Genomic DNA, 16,373 nt, shown 5'->3' on the forward strand with positions numbered 1-16,373 from the left:
TTGGCAAGTATGCCTAACAGTAGTGCATGCAGCATTGCCCATGAATTTGAAGAGGATAGGATTGGATTGGAGTGCAGCCTAGCGCTGTCTAAAATAATATCCACTATCCTTACATAATGGTCAAGCCCATTGTGGCGGTATTGAGTGGACACCCCTGTACAGAAATAGCACTTCAAAAGTGCTAGGCAGGGCACCACACATGTGACCATGCCACCATCGGGCATGGCCAAGCCTCCAGTATGACATGATCACGCCCCTGTCCCAATGCTGCTTGCCCAAATGTGTGGAGGTATGGAATTTGTATTAATTTATTTTCAAAAGTCAAATGTGTGTGATTGGGAGGAGCAGGGGCATTGGGTTGAAATTTTTGCCTAGGGCACCGAGAAGCCTTGCACCAGCCCTGCAATGGAGCTATCAAGTGCAATCTGTAGTTGTTCCCTTAGGATAAATGTATTCAGTAAAGCGTATAACCTCCTAATATTATTTGAATGGACTTATGCAGAAATGCAGCCAGAGCCTTACATGAACTCTCCACAAGGGGGCGTGGCTGTAAAATCACTAATAAGCATGATACAGCTGCAGCCCTGGAACAAACCATTATATTCTGCAAGGGGAGAACACAACGCCCAGCATTTTAAACTTTATATCCCTAAACTTAGCTAACTTTGTCTTTTATTATTTTATTTGTTATGTGTTCCGCGGGTAGCTAGTATTATAACTACATAACATGACATGCTTTGCCCCCTATGTTGTGGAGTAGAACATTCTGCAAGTTAATAAACTTGACGGACTCTGTACAGTAATAGGCTGCAGAACTCAATATGGAGGGTAAGAGGAGGTCATGTGTGTTATTCTTGTCATGTCTGCTTCATGTTGGGAAGTGCTGTAGAAAAATGCATGTGATTTAGTGCTTGCATTGGGGTCAATTGAATTGCTGTGTGCATGTCTTGCACGTTATTGCATGTTTATGTCTATCTGCAACAGTATCGTGGTCTCATTACTAATGTAAGGCAGCGTCAGGCTGTAATAATCTCCTATTACAGCACTAAAACCAAACTGTGTAAATATTATAGAATAGAAATGTATATAATATCCCCATAGGATATAGAAACCTGCCCAATCCCCTTCAGTTTCTGGGCTCTATTATTTTAATTCAAGTTTAATAAAGAGAAAGTTACAAGAGTTAACCTATTAGTTTCCATACTTGTATGATTCTGCATCACACGTAAATCATAGAACAAAGACATTTGCAGGATAAGTGATATGATTAGATTGTAAGCTCCTTTGTTCATGGGTCACTTACCCATAAGTATAATATTGAATGAGTTGAACTGATAAATGGTTAATCTTGGTATGCAGAGTATATATAAAATATATTCGTCAGTTCTAACTGCACTTGTGTGCCAGACTCTAGTTTTATTCGGCCACACCTATGCCAGGGATAGGATTTTCAGTCGGTGACATGTGGGTAGTGCCAGAGGAACTTGGTTCACAGCAGATGGATGATGTGTTTTGCAGAGAAAATGTTGGCCGCGTATTTTGATGCTCCAGGAGGGCCAGAAAATCTGTACATTAAAGAAGTAACCAGACCAGTCCAAAAGGAAGGAGAGGTTCTCGTACAGGTCCACGGCAGCGCTCTGAACCGGGCAGATTTACTACAGGTAGGTGACGTTGACTGAAAACTTGTGGCACAATGCACCGACAGTCTTGGTATTTCTCAGTTACAGTCTTGGTAGCTGCATTTTAGCAATTACACTTTTGCATCGTAATTCCAGGCTCAGTACTCCAAAATAGAAAAAAAGTGATCCTGTATATTGTCTTACTGATCAGATTACTTACTGTTCCCCTGTCACAAGCACGAAGGCAGCCATTTTGTGAGCTGAAGCTATTGACAAGACTGCAGTCTATAAACTCACTATTCACCTATTCACAAAATGCAGTCTTAATTTACCAGGGACCAGTGAAATCAGGTACACTCTCCTCTCTGCCCCTGTAATGTGGCTGTATCCTAGTGTATTTATCTGAATAGATTCATCCCACAAAATTACTGCCTCCACTCCTTACACTTGTGCTCTCTGTCAGGAATCTTCAAAGAATTCTAACCTTTTTACTGTGTTTATCTAACTTAAACATTAAGGGATGGATGTATAAAATGTTCTTGTTATAGGACTTTAGCTAGTCTCTAATGATGCTAGTTAGATGCTTGCAGAGATCATCATTCAGGAGAGGTGCCATTACCTGTCTTCTCTTTCACATTATCTCTTAATTTCTCCCAGAGCAATTCAGTCAGTGTAATCCAGTTGTGATAATCTATTTAAAATACAATAATTGGCCTAGTGGGACATCATTGGGGCAACGAATGACATTATATGGGGCATGACCAAGTTGGGACAATTTGAGCCATTTGGATCCCATAAATTTGACTGCTTGCTTCACCCATTGTTTTCAGTCATGTGTATCTGACCCTATAACCACCATTACTTAGCATTCCCTACTTTTGTCTGTCCTAAGCCTAGAAGCACCTGATTGCAGTCCTGACCTTTCACAGTGCATTAATAGACTGTATCTTGCAGAGAAGAGGCAGGTATGCCCCACCTCCTGGAGCCAGTCACATCTTGGGCCTGGAAGCCTCGGGTACAGTGGTGGCCCTGGGTACCGGTGCTGACGGACGCTGGAGGATTGGAGATCGAGTGATGGCTCTTCTCTCTGGAGGGGGCAACGCGGAGTATGTCGCAGTGCCTGCCTGCCAGCTCATGCCAATCCCCCCTGGCATGAGTGACACTGATGCTGCTGCCATACCCGAGGCTTGGCTCACCGCCTTCCAACTGTTGCACTTTGTAGGTGAGTTTTTGTCCTCTCAATAGTCACATGCCCTTACAGCATATAATAATCAGTCTTATACCATGAGGATACACAGAGCAGCCAATCAGACATTGGCTTTCATTGTCAGGCTTGCACCAGATGAATTCAATCTAAGTGATGATTGGCTGCTGTGGGTTAGTGGAAATTTGCATTGTATCTTGTTACTCATTAATTTTGCTTTTGACAGATAAATGGAGGAGAAATAGAATCTCACATAGATAGAGATGACCTCTATGCAGTGCACACAGTTATAGTTCCACTTTATTATAGTTTATTTAGATGGCACCATCATATCACGCAGCATTTTTATTTAATCCTTAACATCAGTCCCTGCCCCTTTGGAGCTTATAATCTAAATTTTCCTCCACACAGACACACACAGACACACACAGACACACACTAGGATCATTCTTGTCAGCAGTCAATTAACCTACCAGTATGTTTTTGGCGTGTGGGAGCAAACCAAAGCGTCCGGGATAAGCCTACGCAAACACGGGGAGAACATACAAACTCCACACAGATAGGTCAGTGCTTCCTAGTGAATTGATTGGTTCAGTGCACAAAATGTCTTGCATTCTCTCACATCCTAGATGACAACATTTAAAGGGAAAATAGTGTGTTAAATAAAAACTTACTGGATGATGCAATTGGATATGCGCTAATCATCTATGCTGTCCCTTGTTTAAAGGCAAAGTTCAAAAGGGGGAGACTGTATTGATACACGCAGGAGCGAGCGGGGTTGGTACGGCCGCCATCCAGCTGTGCCGATTGGCTGGAGCCGTTCCCATGGTGACAGCCGGTTCAGCGGAAAAACTTGAGATTGCCAAGAAGCTCGGAGCTGCCGCCGGTTTCAATTATAAGGAGGAAGATTTCGGCAAAAAGTGCCTTGAGGCCACAAACAGTAAGGGTCACTTCCACACTTTTTATTTTATTTTTCTGCAAAATTCTAACAGCAAAACAGTCCTTTCTTGAATTTGGCTTTTATTTGTTGCTATTATGTATCTTGAATTTGGTGGAATAACTGAATTTCACAGTGGGCTTATTTTTACCATCAATGCATCAACATTTTTTTAGTCAGAAAAAAAACTTAAAAAAAATAAAGCAAAGTTTTACAAAGAATAATTGTAAATTCTACTGAGAAGCAATTTGCATTTCTATGATTGGGGTGTTAAAACAAGCGCTAAGTACATGTGAATTAGACATGGAGGAAAACAAACACATTTTTCACCGAAGACCCTTTTCCCACCACATTGATTCCACCTTGCAGCGCTCATTTTATTGACCAATCACAGTTCTGCTCTTATTATTCTGGCTTGCACCACACTGATCAAAATCTGATTGGTTCCTCCGAGCTCTCTACCACACAGCCTACATTATAGTTGACAATAGTAAGTATCGCTAATTTCTGTGGGGAGTGTCACATGACTTACTGTTTTCCCAGACCTACAAATGAATGATCCCTATTTTTAGCTAGCTATGTAGTAGCCCATGTGTCATGGGCATCAAAGGGCATGTTAATTTTTGGACCAGTTCTGCTATTTGGGGTCCCATGAACTTGTAAACCATTATAGACATTTAGTGCCATTTAATAAACATTATTAGAGCCACCACTGTGGTAAATACCACTAATTTAGACATTTGCTGCGGAATTAGTGGCGCTATATAAATAAATTATGATGATTTGCTTACAAAAAATTGACAATTTTTAAATGAATTCCATTAGTTTTGCTCTCCCCTAAGATTTGCTGTTAAAGTACAAGTTTTATCTATTTTGTCATTGCTTTTAACAGAGCAAAGCTTCCCTGCAGTATTGTGTACAGTGTACTTACTGAGCGCTTAGAACTCCATTGTATTGTACCAAGCGTTAACGCTTCTGTACTCTGCAGACAACACTGACATTGATGCAAGGTGTGGTCGTATAGTGTCTGCGGACTTAATAGCTTACATTATTGTATTAAAATATCACCATTAAATCACATTTACTGGGTTATAAGGAAGCACGTTGAACGCCTGACATTAATGCCTGTATACAAGCCCTAGTCCTCCTGACCTTGTTTTCTATTTGATCGAGTAAAAACCTTCTTAAGACAAGTAGGAATCCATATGCACCAAACCTTAACAAACCAACATTTCACACAGAACCCTAAAACGCTGGCTGGGTAAATACAAGCGATCACCTCCTGCAGAGACACAGCTACAATGCAATCACCTAATACAATGCATGCTCCATGTCCGCGTTATGTGCTATATTCTGTGTCCACTCCTTCTCTTTCTGGTAATTAGAGGACACAGGTTCCAGCTCCTTCTCAGAATGTCCACTGTGCGTCTTCCAAGCTGTACTGTCAATTCACCGCCACTGTTTGGTTTGGCATCCCGCCGATTGAGCAAACTGAGTGAGTCAAGGATCTGCCATATTGTATTCTGATAAACCCAGGGAGTGCCCATTCTCTTTCATACGTATGTACATACGGTGTGTGGATACTGGAGCAGGCTTTGTTTGAGCATGTCTTTGTGATCCAACTCGGGGAAGGAGCATTGAATGGACATGAAATGGCCACATAGCAGATCTGAAATATGATTATTGGCCGTTTGTAGCCAAGAATGGGCACCAACAACCCGGACACATCCACACAGTTTATTTCCTTTGAAAATCATAGTCTGCAATGATGAGGTATTGGAGACTGCCCTTCACGTTCTGTTTTAACTATCGAGGGCTGTTGTCACTCTTACTACTGGAATTTTATTTTATAAAGCTGCAGCCACTTGTGTTTGATTCTATCCCAAAAGGCCACAACGAATTCAATTGACTGCGTTTTGTTTTTTTTTTACCCGCACTTGTTGTGACCCGCTGGCGCGACCGTTTTTAGCTACGGTTGCGTAAAAAAATCGTTCAATTGTAAAACAGGTAAGTCAGCCCCTGCAAGTTAATCATTGGGGCTTGCAAATTTTGGGGGGAGTGAAGGGGAGGGTTTAACGTGGTCATCTATAATAAAAAAAAAGTGGTTTTTTTTTTTTTTTGTTTTTTTTTTTTTTACATTATGACATGATTTCAAATAGTTTTCTTATGTTTTCAATCTTTTGAACAGCCATGAGGTATGAGATAAAACTGGAGATTTGACAGTTTACCGCGCAGCGTTAAACAATTGAATAGTCTTTAACGCTTCTCCCTCCCTCCCTATACTTTTCAATGGATCTTGTCCGCGATATAACTGTGGTAAACGAAAAAAAAAAGGTGCGTTCAAAATTTAATTGCATAGCGGGTAAAGTTAACCCACTCTAAATTGGATGAAAACTGCGGTGTAAAAAAAAAAAAAAAAATCCTGCGATCAATTGAATAATTGAATTCTCCCCTTTTTAGTGTCAGATTTTGAAAAGTTGTTTAAAACATTCATTATAAAGTAACAGGCAAATAAAAAGGCATTTACTTTAAGGCCAGATAGAGGAAGATAGAGGGTTAGCCTTGAAAAAGCATGTAGCGAAACGCGCGTTGGCGTTTACCCTGCTACTGCTCCCATTCACTCTCTGTTATAAATTGTTTAAACTTAACAATTCTCAGGATACATCAACCCTATATGGGTGATAGATATTATAGATGTGTGTGTGTGTGTGTGTGTATGCGTGTGACGGCTGAACGATATGGCTGTAACTTAGAAGGACATTCACTTAACATATAGGTGACTGACCTACAATAACAAAACTAATCCACTTAATGATAAATGGAACAATACATTATCAGTATCACCAGCATATACTGCTAGATCAGAGAGCACATGCTAACTCTGTAGTCTGCTTAGTCCTTGGTATATTACCATATATAGATAGAACGGTCTAAACTTGTGGATTAACAGCTGGGTCTGAGCATATTAAAGTTTAACCCTTACTGGGCTTTACAAGATAATATGTATATGTACTGGATAGGTCAACAATAACGGACACATTTCAAATCTATATGTAGTCTTTATTACATCAGTGGTATGAACAGTGATTTATTAACCACTCTAAAAGACCAAAGTGACAATACATTGTGTCATTTATAAATTAACTGCTTCAGAGTGAATTGAAGCAATGTAAAGGTCCTTATTGAACAACCGTCATCGCAATAATTAATTCACACCACATATATCTTTATTAATGAATGTTACCTCAGAATAACAAAACGTTTTCAATAAGAGAGTGACTAATAAGATCATATATTGACAATTTATATATGTTGGTATAAAGTAGCAGGGCATAGCAAATTCTGCTATTTTAACTCACAATTATAGTCACAATTATTTTAATATTTCGCTATTTGAACTAGGAGGGATCATTTTAATGTATATTAATAAAGACATAGATATTTTAGTAACTATGATCGCTGAGTGCCTCCAATTACACAATTCTTCCCTATCCTTCTCCTTTTTGTCTCTACATTAGTGTTGGTGTAGGAGTGCACCCACCAGTAAAGATACAATTTTCAATCTTAGAAGTTATAGATATTATTAAACTGGTAGCGATACCTAGTGCAGTGGTATTCTCTTCTAGAGGAAGAGATACCATCTAGCAAATTGTTTCCTTTGGTATTTCAAGGGGCGAATTCAACTAGCGACGACGCTCCGCAGGACATCACCAGGATATGCGGCTGCGCACTTTGCAAGCAGGACATCTGATTTTTCCATGTTCCAAAAACTTATTGCGCTGAATTGAATCTCCCCCTAAATGTTCCTAATATATGAACATAGTATTTTTTTCTTGCTATATGAATTATGGCTGAATTGCAAGATAGGACAACATAACCATTGGCAGGGCCGGATTAAGGGAATGGAGCCCCCGACCGATCAATACTGCTGCTGAGCACTTTCAAGGGCCCCCTGGATGCCATAGGCCCCTGGGCTGTAGCCCAGTTAGCCCTATGGTTAATCCGGCCCTGACCATTGGTCTGTACAACTGCACATCTCCTACTAATGACAAACCACACTGACCAGTAAGATACATCCATCGGGGCTTAGTTTGTGAGAAACAACTCTCTAGCTATGGAGCCAGAGGGGGGCAGATTTACTAAAACCTTTAAAAAGGAAAAGTGGAGATGTTGCCCATAGCAACCAATCAGATTCTAGCTGTCATCTTCTAGAAGTTAATGAAAAGCTGGAATCTGATGGGTTGCTATGGGCAACAACTCTACTATTCATTTTTAGAAGTTTTAGCAAATATACCCCTGAGTGTGGGCTCATTAAAGGAGAACTTTAATCCAAATGTCCTTTTTAACTGTTTTGCCTGCAAGGAGAAGCCACCATTCTGTTTTTGCATGTTTTGTCAACTTAACTGGAAATAATTTTTTATTGGCCCTATAATATAATACAATAATATTGTCCCCTTTACTTAATATTCTATTATGGGGCCAATATGAATATATAATTATATTAAGGGGCCAATACCATTTGATTGCTAATGGGGGCAATAATTATTTATGATGTATGAATGTGGAACTACATATTTTTCCCATAATATGATAATATTGCCCCATTAATACAATAAAAAATAAAATTTGCCCCCCTAAGTTAAGTATAAATTGTACCCATTAATCAGGAAATAATGATTGCCTCCATAATTCATAAGTCAATGCTGCCTCCTCTTATGTTCAAGCCAATCTAACATCCCAGCCCCACATCGCCCCATAGAAAATGCGGTGGTTTGGAGTACTAAACCGCTGGCAGCGTGCACAATTACCGTTACTATGGTCATTTCAACGCTGAGCCTAAGCAAAAATCTGTGTTAAAATTACCATAGGGAATTGAATCTACCCCTATATGTTGAGTAAAGCTAAATATAATCAAGCTTTGTCATTAATTTTATTAGGAAAAAATGTTTTTGTATTTTAAGTCTTGTTTTTCTGTGGTGAAGGTGTACGATACGCATGTGTCAGCTTTTAGCAGTTTGTTATTGCTGTAAATAAGTATCTGTGAATAGTAACATACTAGATGAGGATTACCCTGGTAAGCACCCAAATTGTCACAAAATTCCTTGCCAAATTTGTTGTTACATCATGGGACTATTTCATAAGGGACATTTTACACTCTATTGTGTTAATGGGCAGGACACTCACCATGAATGCTTTAGTTTCCTCTTTTCCTTATTTCAGATGTTGGAGCTGATATTATATTAGACTGTGTGGGAGCAACACACTGGGAGAAGAACCTACAGTGCCTGAACACTGATGGGCGCTGGGTGGTCTACGGGCTCATGGGCTCCGGTGAGGTTAATGGGGACTTGCTGGCAAAGTTACTGTGGAAAAGAGGGAGCATCCTGGGCAGTCTCTTAAGATCCCGTTCGAGTAAGGCAAGTGGTCACTTATAATCTAGATGGTGCAGGGGACACATAGCTAATGAAAAGTAGGTCTTATTTAAAGGGACTTATTTAAAGGGACTATCGCCTAGCCCCCTGGGGTTATTTGTTTACCATATTACATATTTATGATGTTGCTGTTCATTGTATGTGCAGAGCAGGTAGTCTATTTATGGATAACATATGAGGTTTCTAGAGGCAGCCATTTTGCATGACCCCAATTGCGCATCTTGTATCTCATTGGCTGACAGTGGGAAGAGGCGGTGTATTTGATATAAAATTTTAAATTAACTTCTTGGCGCTGTTCAGCTTCCTGCTGCTGCTGCTGCCGGCCCCTCCATGTCAGTGATAGACTAGGACTAGGACTTGTGGCGCTGGGCTATGATGTCACACCGCAGCGCCACACCCCCGACACGGAGGAGCCGCAGCACTGAGACGAACACCCGCCCCTCCTCTACCTGCCCCCACCCCCTCACTTACTCCTCACAAGGGCGCCTGAAGGCGAGGAGCACTTGGTACATTTCCACCTGCCCTGGAAGTATATGTACTGTTCTTTCTAAGAGCTGTGTTAATATAAAAGCTTCTTCTATGGTTTTATTTTTAAAATCCTGCTGCATTTTGTACTGCTCTTCTCTGTCTTAGGAATTATTGACCCATTTGAGAAAGGAACTTGTCTGTTTACTGGTTGTCGGGTTTAAAGTCCAAAATGCTACAAATCCAACATTCTTTTGTGCATTTTCCTTTCAAGAGGCAGGATCTAGTATTACAGAACACAGGCAGTCCGCCTTGTCAGTATAGCTGTTCATGTTTTACATAAATATGTGTGTAATAGTGGACTGTTGTTTGTGTGTTTTCAGTACAAAGCAGAATTGGTAAAAACATTTACAGAGCATGCTCTGCCTCACTTCACACCCGGATGTCTCACCCCGTTGCAGCCAATAGTGGACAGCGTTTACCCCTTACACCAGATCGGTGATGCCCACCGCCGCATGGAAGACAATAAGAACACAGGCAAGATCGTCCTTCAAATCCCGCTGTGATACTAGGAGATGAAATGGTTATGATGGTGGATTGAAAAAAGCTTTTCACTAAATGAACAAATGTCATCGACACCAATGTGTATATCTGTCATCAAATATTCTTCATGTGCTGTTTACTGGATTGTGATTGACAGGACCAGAAACCAGATTATAGGACAACTGTCCCTTTAAAATGCAGGGAACCTTTAATGCTCCTGTTTATGGCTGTTTACTTATTTACCATATTTCACTGCCATTCCCAGCGTGATCTCACATAGGCAGGTCCAGCCATATATTTAGCTGCTATTCTTCCATACACCAATTTTTAATATGCTAATTTACAAAACTGTATATTATTTCCATACTCCAACCTGCAGCGATATCATTGGTTCCTAGAGATGGGTGGTGATCTGGTTGTGTTTCTTGTGATGGTGACTGGTTCCTTGTGAACTAATAGGCTCTAACCATACTACGGCTGCAACCGATGTGCGGCTTTTAATTTGACATATATATTAGTGATGTATTATTTCCCATAGTGCTGTGCACAGCTAGTCGGGCATTATCATATAACTTAATACAGGAACTGAGATAGCGTGATAAGGTGAAGAACACCTACCTGGTTGGCATCATGTGACCTGACCTATAAAATACTTCTAACATACCAGGCCATCAACAAAACTGCACTAACATCCTCACTTGTCTGAAAATATTTCCCAACTCGACAGCTCTGTTCTGCACAAGATCTGTGTGTCTCATTACATGCTCCCATTCCCGGTTACAGGACTTTTTTGGGCTGCACCCACTTTGTGGAATCCCTTCCCTCGCACAATAAGACTTCTAGTCTTCAAGAGTTCTCTGAAAACCCACCTCTTCAGGCAAGCTTATAATATTCCTCAACCACCCTTGTAACCTGCCTAGGTTACCTTGTTACCACCCTCTACACAGTTCACACAAGACTACAACCCTCTGAGATGCTGACCAACATTGGTGTGTGACTAGATCATATGGCCCACTAAGCACTCTTTATCTCTGCATTCTGGCTGGATCAATATGCAGTGTGTAGTAGTTGACCTCGTGTATCATAGTCCCATAGATAGGAAGTTTGCTAGTAGGGTCCTCTTACCTCTCCGTCTGTATTACCCAGTATTGTTTTATTATTGTGCCTGTCCCCAATTGTACAGCGCTACAGAAGATGCTGGTGCTATAGAAATAAATTATGATGACAACCTAGCTGCCAATCACCATTCAGGCATGAAACAAAGGGTTAGGTTACTAGTTGCATAGTACAGCTTTGCTGTAGCAGAGATGATTACTGGGTACTCACTGCCAAATGAAGTTATTAGGGGATTTTATTTCTTACAAAAATGTTACTGTCTTGGTATTCACAGAACATATGAAATATACTGCCTTGTGTTTAATAGCACTAAAACGTGGTCATTTTTTGTATATTACCGTATTTCCCCATGTATAAGGTGCTCCCATGTATAAGACGCACCTTAATTTTCGCCCCGAAATTTTTTAAAAAAAATATTACGGTAGCTGTCAAAAAAGGCAGGGAGAGTGTAATTTCCGGGCAGCACACTCCCTGCAATCGCAGCCCCCTGCTGCCACTGTACCTCTGTCCCTCTCCTCCTGGATGTGTGCATACCGCTGTCCCCCTCCTCCTTGATCCCCGCTGCCACTGTGCCTCTGTCCCCCTCCTCCTTGATCCCCGCTGCCACTGTGCCTCTGTCCCCTTTCCTCCTGGATCCCCGCTGCCACTGTGCCTCTGTCCCCCTCCTCCTTGATTCCCGCTGCCACTGTGCCTCTGTCCCCCTCCTCCTTGATCCCCGCTGCCACTGTGCCTCTGTCCCCCTCCTCCTTGATCCCCGCTGCCACTGTGCCTCTGTCCCCCCTCCTCCTTGATCCCCGCTGCCACTGTGCCTCTGTCCCCCCTCCTCCTGGATCCCCGCTGCCACTGTGCCTCTGTCCCCCTCCTCCTTGATCCCCGCTGCCACTGTGCCTCTGTCCCCCTCCTCCTTGATCCCCGCTGCCACTGTGCCTCTGTCCCCCCTCCTCCTGGATCCCCGCTGCCACTGTGCCTCTGTCCCCCCTCCTCCTTGATCCCCGCTGCCACTGTGCCTCTGTCCCCCCTCCTCCTGGATCCACTGTGCCTCTGTCCCCCTCCTCCTTGATTCCCGCTGCCACTGTGCCTCTGTCCCCCTCCTCCTTGATTCCCGCTGCCACTGTGCCTCTGTCTGCCTCCTCCTGGATTTCCCCGCTGCCACTGTAACGCTGCCCCGCTCTCCCTCGATTTCCCCCCCCCCATGCCACTGTAACGCTTCCCCGCTCCCCCTCAATCCCCCCGCTGCCACCGTAATGCTGCCCCCCCCTGCATCCCCGCTACCCCTGTATAAGACGCAACCAGGTTTTAGACCCAAAATTTTTGGGGAAAAGGTGCATCTTTTACATGGGGAAATACGGTATTTAGTACAGTCAGGTAGCAAAATACATTATTCTTATTATACATTTTTCTAAAGTTTCTCTCCACTATTTAATAATGTTTCTGATTAAATATTTTGATTGCCTAAATATAGACACTATCACTTTTCCAAATGTATATGTTAATAATAAAATGTAATTTTCATGTTTCATTCTTTTAAATGTAGAACACTGGCTGTAATTATTGTTACAACGATAACATTTCAAGTAAATATTTTTCTTTCTATATTATTGAACAAGTCCCCCGTGTCATTTCATCTCTCGCACCATTGACTGATGTAGCCACGTCCAGGCAACAGACCGCACTATCAATTACTGTAGTTAGTGACAACACTATGTACATGTTGCTTGCAGGATAGTGAGAATGAACAGTACAAGGAAACAGCTGGAGACCCCACAAATAACAGTAACATTAACACTTTCTGCAAACCGTGTTCCACACAATATTGCTGTCATCCGTGTGCTTCTAAATGCTGTGATTAAACATAAATGCAGATGGAGTTTTGATGATGAAGTCTCTTTTAAATGACATCTTAAAACATGATGCTCTGTCTATAAGCCGTTAGCCAGGATTTATCAGTCCTAACATGCATGATAAAAGTTGGATTTATGTCTCTGTCCATGCTGTAGGCTGCAGCTGTCCATTTATCAAAGCAAAATTGCAGCAGAAATCTAGTTACCTAATCATCTATTTATCAAAGATTTACATTACTAATGCTGATGTTCGTAAATAGTAATTGGAATTGGAAACAGAGCAATAAACCTGCCATTTTGGAGTAGCTAATGCTGACTGTAATGTGGCTGGGAGTACATCACCCGTCCTACATTAATAACCAGACCCCAGATTATCTAACCAGTGCCCCCAGCCAGAACTGGTTCTCACTATAACATGGAAACCAGTGCATGACCCCTGTTATATGACATAATCCTGCACCTACAGAGCTTTCCTGCTCACTGACGTCTTGATCTAACGTAGTCCAAGACAGGTCCTGAAAAATAGCAGATGCCCCCGTCCCACCGGCCCCTGGTTTACTAGTGTTGAATGGAGCTAATGGGGTGGGAATTGTATTGTCGTTTAATGGGCTAGATGGTTAGTTTCCAAATAATCTCAGCATCGCTAATGAGATTCAATAAATATATGAAATGAGGTAGGAGCCTTGCTGCAGAAATGGTGACATTGTTATTTAATCTTTTAGAGGCTTGATAAACTAACCCCATGCAGTAATGTTTAAATAATCTGCATGACACACAGAACACAAAGACCGAATATTACTAATTGCAGGTCCCTACACGCAATTATTAGTAGGGATGTGCACCGGCGACTTTTGGTGTCTCGTGTTTTGTGTTTTGGATTCGGATTTTCGTGATGTTTTCGGTTCGGATTTGTTTCGCAAAACACCTGCCGAAAGGTTTTGGTTCGGATTTAAGGTTTTGGATTCTGATTTTTTTTGAAAAAAGCATAAAAAGTTCAAAAATCAAGTTTTTGGGCTTATTTTCACTCCTACGCTATTATTAACCTCAATAACATTCAATAACAAGCATTTCCACTAATTTACAGTGTATTCTGAACACCTCACAATATAGTTATTAGTCCAAAACGTTGCAACGAGGTATCTTTCTGGACTGCGTATAGGAGTGGTCACCACAATATAATAAGAAAACCATCAACTGGTCTGAATCGCACCGAATAATGTACCTGGACTGCGTAGAGGAGTGGTCACCACAATATAAATTAAAAACCCTGAACTTGTATGAATCGCACCAATAAATGTATCTGGACTGTGTAGAGGAGTGGTCACCACAATATAATAAGAAAACTATCAACTGGTCTGAATCGCACCGAATAATGTACCTGGACTGCATAGAGGAGTGGTCACCACAATATAATAAGAAAACCATCAACTGGTATGAATCGCACCGAATAATGTACCTGGACTGCGTAGAGGAGTGGTCACCACAACATAATAAGAAAACCATCAACTGGTCTTAATCGCACCAATAAATGTACCTGGACTGCGTAGAGGAGTGGGTCACCACAATATAATTTAAAAACCCTGAACTTGTATGATTCGCACCAATAAATGTACCTGGACTGCGTAGAGGAGTGGTCACCACAATATAAATTAAAAACCCTGAACTTGTATGAATCACACCAATAAATGTATCTGGACTGCGTAGAGGAATGGTCACCACAATATAATAAGAAAACCATCAACTGGTCTGAATCGCACCGTATAATGTACCTGGACTGCGTAGAGGAGTGGTCACCACAATATAAATTAAAAACCCTGAACTTGTATGAATCGCACCAATAAATGTATCTGGACTGCGTATACTCCTATACAATATAATAAGAAAACCATCAACTGGTCTGAATCGCACCGAATAATGTACCTGGACTGCGTAGAGGAGTGGTCACCACAATATAAATTAAAAACCCTGAACTTGTATGAATCGCACCAATAAATGTATCTGGACTGCGTAGAGGAGTGGTCACCACAATATAATAAGAAAACTATCAACTGGTCTGAATCGCACCGAATAATGTACCTGGACTGCGTAGAGGAGTGGTCACCACAATATAAATTAAAAACCCTGAACTTGTATGAATCGCACCAATAAATGTATCCGGACTGCGTAGAGGAGTGGTCACCACAATATAATAAGAAAACCATCAACTGGTATGAATCGCACCGAATAATGTACCTGGACTGCGTAGAGGAGTGGCCACCACAATATAAATTAAAAACCCTGAACTTGTATGAATCGCAACAATAAATGTATCTGGACTGCGTAGAGGAGTGGTCACCACAATATAATAAGAAAACCATCAACTGGTCTGAATCGCACCGAATAATGTACCTGGACTGCGTAGAGGAGTGGTCACCACAATATAAATTAAAAACCCTGAACTTGTATGAATCGCACCAATAAATGTATTTGGACTGCGTAGAGGAGTGGTCACCACAATATAATAAGAAAACCATCAACTGGTATGAATCGCACCGAATAATGTACCTGGACTGCGTAGTGGAGTGGTGACCACAATATAAATTAAAAACCCTGAACTTGTATGAATCGCACCAATAAATGTATCTGGACTGCGTAGAGGAGTGGTCACCACAATATAATAAGAAAACCATCAACTGGTATGAATCGCACCGAATAATGTATCTGGACTGCGTAGAGGAGTGGTCACCACAATATAAATTAAAAACCCTGAACTTGTATGAATCGCACCAATAAATGTATCTGGACTGCGTAGAGGAGTCACCACAATATAATAAGAAAACCATCAACTGGTATGAATCGCACCGAATAATGTACCTGGACTGCGTAGAGGAGTGGTCACCACAATATAAATTAAAAACCCTGAACTTGTATGAATCGCACCAATAAATGTATCTGGACTGCGTAGAGGAGTGGTCACCACAATATAATAAGAAAACCATCAACTGGTATGAATCGCACCGAATAATGTACCTGGACTGCGTAGAGGAGTGGTCACCACAATATAAATTAAAAACCCTGAACTTGTATGAATCGCACCAATAAATGTATCTGGACTGCGTAGAGGAGTGGTCAGGTCACCACAATATAATTAATAAAAAACCCTCCACGACTCTGAATTCCCCAAAAAAAAATTCTGGACTGCGTAGTGGGGTGGCCCCGGTACCCAATTTGATACCG

General features: G+C 41.5%; 1 protein-coding gene across 1 annotated transcript; it reads left to right on the forward strand.

Annotated features, from left to right (window-relative positions):
- The first annotated feature begins 389 nt into the window (after positions 1-389).
- On the forward strand, positions 390-11,719 carry TP53I3 (tumor protein p53 inducible protein 3). Its single transcript, XM_075201358.1, has 6 exons — positions 390-828; positions 1,519-1,661; positions 2,574-2,841; positions 3,551-3,763; positions 8,981-9,177; positions 10,041-11,719. Exons 1-6 carry the CDS (start codon positions 822-824, stop codon positions 10,221-10,223), a joined length of 1,011 nt encoding a protein of 336 aa, XP_075057459.1. The 5' UTR covers positions 390-821; the 3' UTR covers positions 10,224-11,719.
- The last annotated feature ends 4,654 nt before the right edge of the window (positions 11,720-16,373 follow it).

This window comes from Mixophyes fleayi, chromosome 3 (genome assembly GCF_038048845.1).
Source record: "Mixophyes fleayi isolate aMixFle1 chromosome 3, aMixFle1.hap1, whole genome shotgun sequence".
NCBI classification, from domain to species: domain Eukaryota; kingdom Metazoa; phylum Chordata; class Amphibia; order Anura; family Limnodynastidae; genus Mixophyes; species Mixophyes fleayi.